This window comes from Nicotiana tomentosiformis, chromosome 2 (genome assembly GCF_000390325.3).
Source record: "Nicotiana tomentosiformis chromosome 2, ASM39032v3, whole genome shotgun sequence".
NCBI classification, from domain to species: Eukaryota; Viridiplantae; Streptophyta; class Magnoliopsida; order Solanales; family Solanaceae; genus Nicotiana; species Nicotiana tomentosiformis.
In genome coordinates, this window is record NC_090813.1 from 31,203,377 (window position 1) to 31,212,738 (window position 9,362).

Here is a 9,362-nt window from a genome sequence, read left to right on the forward strand (position 1 = left end):
TTTGACACAAAATATAAATATATATCAAACTGTATAGTGTGCAAAAAAAGAAATTCAACTCATTAAATTATTCGAACTGTTCTAACGTGGGATTTCTTGACTCCCTTCTTAGGAACAGTGATAATAAGCACCCCATTTTCCATTGTTGAATTTACTTTATCAGCTCTAGCATCTTGAGGCAGATCAAAAGCAGTCAAGAATTTCCCAATTTTTCTTTCAAAATGGTGCCAGTTATCATATCCTTTTTCTATTAATTTCTTCTCCCCAGTAATCTTTAAGACTCTTTCATCCTCCACCTGCACCTTCACTTCTTCTTTCTTATATCCATGCAAATTAGCACTAAAAATATGTGCCTCTGGGGTTCCTTTATACTCAATTTGAGCTATAGATGTGGGTTCATTGTGGAATGATAGAGCTGGTGCTATGAGAGATCGAGGATTTTGAAGATAAAATTCAAGGGAGGGATCCTGCCGACCTCGACTTGTTTCGGGTTGATGCGTAGTAATTGCGGTTGTTGGTGAAAAATAAGGAATCTGTCGATCCAGACCCTGACTTGTTTGAGATTGATGCGTAATTGTTGTTGGTGGTGGCGGATTCTGTACACGGCGTGCATGGCTTCTGCGACCGTTAAATAGGGGCATTAAAGACATTTTTGTTGTCTTGTTTTGGCAAAGGAAATAATTTAGTAAATCTTTTAGTAAGAAAATATATAGGATGTGATACAAGGAGTTGCTTGCTGCAGGATGTATTATGGTGTGGGAAATGTATTTATAGGGAAAAGTTTCAGAAATGGAATCTTCTTTTAACATGTATTTGAGAACCTCTCTTCAACTTTTACAATTTTACAATTTTATTGATTTTTACATATAATTTATGCTTCAAATTACTGCTGGATTCAAATGAATCCGGTACCTTGAGGCTACATCCCCTTTGTTTGAAAAGTTAATATGATTAAAATTATCGACTATGCAATGATAGTGTAAAAATATTTATTTAATCAAGTTGTTTATAAGTTATTAAAGGTAAATTTTTAGACGACAATGATAACTAACATGTTATAATAAGTTAATTACACGAAAAGCATAAACCAATGTAAATGACAATTAAGGGAAAATGCAAGAGAACAAATGCTTTTGGTTGTGACTTCTAGCTAGCCAATCTTTTTTTTTTTTTTTTTTGATATTCGCACAATTGGAGCTTTCTCAATGATTTATATGCATGAACCACCTTTATTCTCATTTGCAATTAATGGAGAAAACATGGAAAAGAGGCTACCTACTTAATTTGTTGTACGTTAAACATGCCTACCACTTATCTTTGTCCATGGAATAGAAAGTGAGATCTTCAGCCTAGAGGAGAAATAAGGATCAACCATACCATATATAAATATAAAATTATTTCGTCCTATAAAATGTAATTTTAATCTCAAACCCTCTATTATTCTAATTCGAGTCTAACTTATACTTCGATCATATAAAATAATTTTATATAGTAATAGTGTATAATAATTTAACTTGTTTTTATTGTATACATATCTTATTTTTCATATAGTATAAACAATTACATATAATTTTTTTTGGGTGAAAGTTACATACAATTATCTTCTAACTTTTGTAGAAACTGTTTACTTTCTTATTTGGTTCCGCGCAAGGGTCGAAAGGGGAGAGCAATTACATTAGTGAGTAGCTTGTAGTTAACTTATTTCCTTTAACAAAGTAAAAACGTGGGTATAGATAATGTCAATATATTCTCTTTACTACTGAATGGTGTAATTTTCCACTAATTGGTGGTATAAATATTGAATATAATACTCTTAAAGAAAGTTTTAGTAACTTCTTTTGAATGGTGCTGTGGAGACTTTGGAGCAGCATCTCAAATCAGTTCGGCAACCTTTATAACTATTTACCTACCAGTGCCAAGAAATAGACACAAATAATGATCAAAAGTAACTTTAATAAAGTTGCTCTGAAACCTAAAGATATGAAATCAGGCGAAGATATGAATATGAAGATATTGCAATGCAGCTCACTCTACTGTACATGATTACTTTGCGAATACGAAATTATATAAGGATATATACAAGTAAAAAGTTGTAATTCAAACAATTGAATCAATAAATAAAAAATTATCATTTTTAATAACTTTATTATAAATATTACTTATAATTTTATTCATTTAACATATAAAATATTTAACTTTTGAATGTTCATTTTTCACTACTACTAAATTTCAAGGTGAAGTGTAATTCATTGATGTTTTAATAAGAGAACTTTACATAACTGACACAGTTTAAAAGAAATATTACAAATTCTTAGCATGAAATCCAATATTACAGTTGTGGCAGGAAAATATTTATATTTGTAGCACACGGTTCTATTAAAATAGGAATATTAATTATTAATCCCTAAACATAAGCAATTTGAATGGAAAGTCAATAATTCTTTGTACAAAAATCATGCATTTTTTTCTCTTTATCTATTAGCTTTCCTTCTTTTTTTTTCATCTTCTTAATTTTTTCTTCTGCCGAAGCCAATTCATTTTCTATATTTGTTCCATCCGTTTTCTTTTTAATTATCTTTCTTAAGTTTTTCTCTTCCTTCTTTTTTCCTTTCTTAACATAAAGATCTTACTTCGATAATAATATACGTTAATATATACAAAACATATATATAAAAAATATACATTGAATTAACACATAAAAAAATATACATAAAAAATACATCTTCAATTAAGATGACACTTAGACATGTGAAATATACATAAAAAATATATCTTAAATTTAATTAAGATGGCATATAAATATATATATATATATACCTGAATTAAAATGGCACTTGACATATAAAATATAGTTAAAATATACATTAAAAATACATCTTAAAATAAGATGGCACTTCACAAATAAATATACAAAAATTATATATATAAAAATATATTTTGAATTAAATTGATACTTGATATACAAAGTATAAAAGACGTATAAATCAATATATCTTGAATTTAGGTGGCATTCACATATGTATTAAATTTTCAAAAATGGAGTGAAGAAGATGAATGTTGGAAAGGGAGAATTGAGATGGACAAAAAAGTACTTCCCGTGATTAGTAAGTCAGTTAACTTATTAAATGTTGAGCTTAATTTTTATAATATGCTAATAATAAAAAAAAAGTGCTCTAAATAAAATAAACAATAAATGTTGTTATTTTTTTAAATAATAGTTAAAAAAGGATTCATACTGGAGGTCTGATAGAAAACTGAATGAAATGTTTTTTGGAAAATATATTACAGTTTCAAGACATCCATCAAGTGGAAAAAGTTGGAAATACAGATTCGAAGAAATAAGTTTACATATTTTAAGCAATTTGACATTTCACAGACATACTAGTATTATAATTCATTATTAATAATAATAGGTCACCAACACCTATAATAGAAGCAAAACTACAAAATTTCTGCACCCAGATTTCAAAACTTCAGCTCCTAAAATACTCTTTCAATCTCCACAACCTCTACAACAGCTTTATTGTTCATCACATTTTACAAGTCGATATACGATGCATGATGAATACACATAAACCATTGCCCATCAACCTTCTCGAAAACATTTGTAGCAAATTGTTTTCCCCAGCTGCTGCCTTTGGTTCTGACCATTTCAATGCATGTAACGTACCCGATATCACCTCTAACATGAACTTGAACATCCCTGATCTCGATATCAAGTGGGAAATCATATTCTGCCCACACAAACTCCCAGCTTCCCATTACAAGATCATAGTCAGTTATGCCACTAACACCAGGGTGCACGACACAGACATTCTCACCCTTTGACCAGAGGGTTTGCATTGCAGCTAAGTCTCCATGTTTGAAAGAGTTGTAAAAGCGAGCATTTGCTGCTAGCACAGAGGCCTTACTGTCCTCTTGGAGAAGCCGGAGGCTATCTCTAATTTTTGCTGCTCGGGCATAGTTCTCCTCTTTAATAGCATTCTTTAAATCCTGCGCCAAGGTTTCCTCATCTAGCAAGATGTTTTCACCGCTCAAAGTTCCTTCCGAATCCTCACTCATGACCCGGCATGGTCTCAGTGAATGAGTATGGGAACCTTGCCTAAAAGGTGCTGTTCTGAATAAATACACAATTAGATGACTTTACAGCTTGGGGGAGAAGAAATTTGAAGTAAACAAAAAATTAAATTAGGAAAAAAAAGTTGAACAGAACACACTTAGCAGGTATGAGGTATGCTGCATGTAACACTAATCTGAAGACTTGTAAAGGAAATAAAAGTACAGCCAGGAAGAATCAGATGCACATACTTAAAAAGGGCAAAGGGCAGCCCGGCACACTAAGCTCCCGCTGTGCGGGGTCCGAAAAAGAGTCGGACCACAAGGGTCTATTGTACGCAGCCTTACCCTGCATTTCTGCAAGAGACTGTTTCCACGGCTCGAACCCGTGACCTCCTGGTCACATGGCAGCAACTTTACCAGTTACGCCAAGGCTCCCTTTCAGATGCACAATATCTTAGATAGAGGTCCTAACCTCCAGACAATGCAGAGAAAACAGAAAGCAAGTGGAAGGGTAGACATTTTTTTCATTTCTCAACTAAATATAAAGTTCCGAGAAAGGTAAAGAATATCAGAAGATTATGTGATTTCAACGGAGTACTTTGGATGTTAATATAATATGAAAGATAAGTTTCTTTTCATATAAACACCTTGAATATGACATCAAAGTTTCTCATCCTTAAATGCAAAGATTCCTCCTCATTAATGTTTGTCTTCATCTTCATGGAAGATACCAAAGCACATTTGACAAGAGATAAAACTTAAAAGTAACTGATTTTTTCTGGTGAAAATCACAAGTTTACACTATTTTATGACTACTCTGCATTTGTAACACCAAACTGAGTGTTCCATCTCTTGTCTATTAAAAGTCACAGTAAAGTACAGAAAAGGAACAAATAACATATAATCATACTATACAACACAGCCACCAGCAAAACAACGATAAATTAAAATGATTTATATCAAACAATCAAAAGCAAAAGTTTTTAAATGAAGTATTCATTAAAAGAACAAACATAGAGATAATTAACCGTATAATCCTAATATGAACTTATAAGGCCAAAGAGAGCATCAGCACAAAGTGAACTGCAACTCTACCCAAGAATCCAATCTCAGAACAGCTACATCAGCAGGCCAACAAGAATCTATAAAGGGCTATAAAAGATACTGAAAAATTAATGCATTCATCAACGAGAAGTTGTAAATAAATTTCCTTTGAGAGGTAAGTCATACTTTTTGAATATCTTCCAGCCAAGCAAGGAGAACTTACTGAAATTTCCATTTTCCAAATCAAAAGCACGGCGTCCAGGTAAATATCCAGATCCTATCTTAATTCTGCCAGCTGAAACTGCATTGAACTGCATTTGAAAAGGTGAAGCAAGGCAGTGATCAATCTGAACAGCATTGATGTTGGTATGAGCTGAAGCTATGTGCCCTCTGAACTCAATGTGTCCCTACAATTGAAAGTTGGTTACAAAACCAAATACATATCAAATTTTGCCAAGACTTTGGTTCATCAAACATTTAACTGTACCAGCATAAAACTAATAATAGTAATAGAAGAAGGAAGATTGAGACTACTGACAATTGCACAATTGAAGACATTTTCTCCATTTTGCAAAAAATCTACTACAATTCCTCATAGTACTGAAACAAGACTACTGCTAAACTTTCTCCCTGTACCCAGACAAAATTTTCATCTCAACTCACTCTGGTGCATTAGCCCCAGCAGCCCAGGGAACACATTAGGCGGCCAAACTGATTATAATATAAAATAGCTGATGAAGGTGATGGGCTTATCTAATGATCTCATAATCAGCAGAACTATGAAAGAATAGGATTTAAGTGTATTCGAACTTCCAACCCCAGAAAGAAAGACAGCAAAAACAGAAACAGTGGCAGCAGCACAGCAAGGCGGCAGGCAGAGAAACAGCATCACTACCAAGCAGAAGTAGATGAAACACAAATCTCAGACCTGCCATATTTAGTAACAAAACTTTATATGAGTAGCAAAGGATAACCAAAAACTACCAAGGACACTTCCCACTGGACCAAAAGATTATATCGTTCAATTGTGAGCCCTTCCCTTCAGCTTTGGAAAATTATTACCTATAAAAACAAAATTACTTTAGGACCTATAGACTTCCTTCATTGCACTAACAGTGTTACACCACATTCATACCTTCACCACCACTACCTCTACAACCCATTTCCACCTAAATTCATTCGTTTTTCAAAAACTACACATCCACAACCTCCGCATATACCCTTATCATGACTTGATGCACAACTATTAACCATTAGTATCCCAAGCTCTAAATCATCCATTCAATTCCTAGCAAATTCAGCAATCACATTATCCCTTTCATACGGTACATGTGTCAGTGTCTATTAGCTAATGATCCGGCACAAAAGGAGAAGGAAACAAGAAGAGGGAAGGAGACAAAAAGGAGGGAAAGAGTGATGAAAAAGAAGGAAAGGGAGCAGCAATCTGAGGAGAACTAGAACAAATGTGGAAGCATGTGATTTGTTGTTGGATAAAGGAACTGTCAACCGATCAAATATTCAATGACCAAAAAATAGAACCCATAATCAATCAAGATGTTAACGTTAAGCTTAGGAAATGAACACTGGAGCTTTTGCAGTTTTCTAGAAACAGGCCCTCTGCAATTGCCGAAAAACTTTGCCAGTTGATTATCAAGATTATGAACTGTCTTAAGTGTAAATGGGATTTGTACCAAGAACTTGAAACAAGGTGTACGCGCGGCGATACTTGGAGATCAAAAGTACATACCACTTTGAATTATTTTTTTTGATGAAGTAAGGGATATCATTAATGGCATCAAGTAGATGCAATTAGTACAAAAGATAGCAAATGCAAAAGTGGCATACCTCTTTGAATTTTTATTTCACCGAATAGAGAAATATTATTTCCAGATAGCAGATGACAGGTTGATTTTATTAACATTAATCTATATCCTTCAATGAGACCAAGCTATCAATGCTCTCTTTTCCTTAGGTATTTGCTTAAGTTTGTACAAAAATGATTAAGTCCAAAAGGTAAGAGGAAACAAGTAAAACCCCTCAAAAGTAAATTTCCCGTCAAAATTCAACACCATGGGAATGAAATAACGAAAAGGCCTAAACAAGCAGTTGATATGATCCAATTAAGGCACCTTCCATTTCTGTTGATTGTAATCGATATTAGTTAGTAAAATTAGCTGATGATTAGTTGTTGAGCTGGCTCAATTAGTTAGGAGGTCGTTAGGGGTTAGTTAGAGCACATGGGTCCGGAAAATTAGTTACAACTAACTTTCCCGCCCAAACTGTTCTTCCTTTATTAGCTAACCTAGACTGGAATTGTAATCATTCTGTTTTTGGGAAGAAAATCAATAAAATCTCTCTGTTATGGTCCATTGCAAGGTATGGGACTTGAGTCCCACATCGGTATTGCAATGTGTTGATATAGGGTTTATATAGCCTTGGGCTCTCCCACCTTAATAGCTAGCTTTTGGGGTGTGGTTCTCCCTAGGTTGTATTAATGGTATCAGCGCCACCCACCGCCCTCCGTGTCCACCGTGTCATGGATGGTGACGCCGGTATTGCAATGTTAGCCCGGGGCTAGAAAAGTCTAGCGCACAGCCGTCGGGGACGACGGATGCGGAGCGTGGTGGTTTGTTATGGTCCATTGCAAGGTATGGGACTTGAGTCCCGCATCGGTATTGCAATGTGTTGATGTGGGGTTTACATAGCCTTGGGCTCTCCCACCTTAATAGCTAGCTTTTGGGGTGTGGTTCTCCTAGGTTGTATCAACTCTCTCTCTCTCTCTCTCTTCTCTCTAAATTCATCTGGGTTACCAGCTCGAGTGGACTGTTCAAGAGTAATTCCTTGCTTTACTCTTTAGGAACACTCAATTTACTTCTAAATTTGTATCGCGAAATACTGGAACTGTATCAGCATTAGGAACCAAAAACTATAAAATTGCTCAGCTTGTGAATTTAAGCTCCCAACATTTTTCTTTAGCACAGCAAAATCCTTTTAGACAACCCCACTACTCAAAAAATCTAAATTAGCCAGCAAAAAATAAACTAAACGCAACAGGCGAGAAATGTTACAAAAACTCACAATATTGAGGAAGTGGGGTCGACTGATTCGAGGTCCGAAAGACAATGTTTGGAAATTGGAAGCCACCTCCATTGTTGTATAATAAAATTCAAGTCATAAAATGCTCAACTCTGTATATGGGCCAACAGAGACAATGAATCATCGATTAACATATCCCATAGAATTAACAACAAGAAGACTTTAGGACGGAGATTTAATTTACCTGCTCAAATATTTTGACGAAGAGGACAAGGAAAGACGGAGCTCTATCTTTTTATTTACAGTGTCGCTGGGCTATGATAAAGAAGTGTTTTGACTTTATATCTCCGGGGAGGTTACGGAAATGGGACACGAAACCTCACTGCCTAGAAAGTAGTAGTTGGGCTTGCAGAAAAAATAATTTTAGTTTGGACCCTTAAATTGGGCTAGGTTGGACTTTGCAAAAAGGTAAGTAATCTTTACATAAATAGCCGGTTATATTTATTATTTATTTTTTCTAACCATCTACATGCATTATATATTGATTATACACATATAATATATAAATTATGTATATATTATACAAAGAAGGATCCAAAATTTAAAGTTAATGGGTTCCTGCAACGATCTCAACTTAATACACAATAGTTTATGGGTTCACAATATGATATTTATAGATATTTAATGAATTTTTTAGTACATATACAAGGTATAAATAAAAGCTATTGGGTCTCGGTGAGCCCGGTCTTTGTACTCTGGATCCGTCCCTGATATTATACTTCCACCGACTATTTTTAGTTTAAGCGGTTGGGTGAACGGCTATTTGGATAAAGATCCCTTACCTTTTGGAAAGGTAAATTCAGTTTGGACTCTTTATACGCTGCCAATCAAGAATATTACGCAGAATGAACCTTTTTAGGATCACCCTTTAAATTTTGACCTTGTTAAAAAAGTCTTAGGAGAATAGCCTTTCGCCAAAATTTTGAAGCACACTAGTTAGAATTTTGAAAAACAATTCTAGCAATAGTCAGAATTTTCCTTAACAGATGGTTATGGTGATCATTAGGATTTCATTCACAACGTTGAAAAATCCTGGTGATTCCTTGTTTTATGACAAATCCAAATGATCACTATATGAAAATTTCTAACATTTGCTCCCAAAAATCTAGCATGATGATATTTTCTCCTGACCTTTTTTAACGTGGTTAAACTTTAAATGACAC

The 9,362-nt window shown here is 34.3% G+C and overlaps 1 protein-coding gene across 3 annotated transcripts; it reads right to left on the bottom strand.

The window, feature by feature from the left end:
* Positions 1-3,307: 3,307 nt before the first annotated feature.
* Positions 3,308-8,517, bottom strand: LOC104116704 (uncharacterized). 3 transcript variants are annotated; one of them, XM_018777831.3, is made up of 4 exons: positions 8,384-8,517; positions 8,182-8,291; positions 5,327-5,510; positions 3,308-4,112 (listed from the first exon to the last, which is right to left on the bottom strand). In XM_018777831.3, exons 2-4 carry the CDS (start codon positions 8,251-8,253, stop codon positions 3,538-3,540), a joined length of 831 nt encoding a protein of 276 aa, XP_018633347.1. In that variant the 5' UTR covers positions 8,254-8,291; positions 8,384-8,517; the 3' UTR covers positions 3,308-3,537. The 3 variants fall into 3 exon arrangements, with proteins under 3 accessions (XP_018633347.1, XP_018633346.1, XP_018633348.1); XM_018777830.3 differs by having other exon boundaries at positions 3,308-4,117; positions 5,290-5,510; XM_018777832.3 differs by having other exon boundaries at positions 3,308-4,117; positions 5,290-5,510; positions 8,172-8,291; positions 8,384-8,397.
* Between the last annotated feature and the right edge of the window lie 845 nt (positions 8,518-9,362).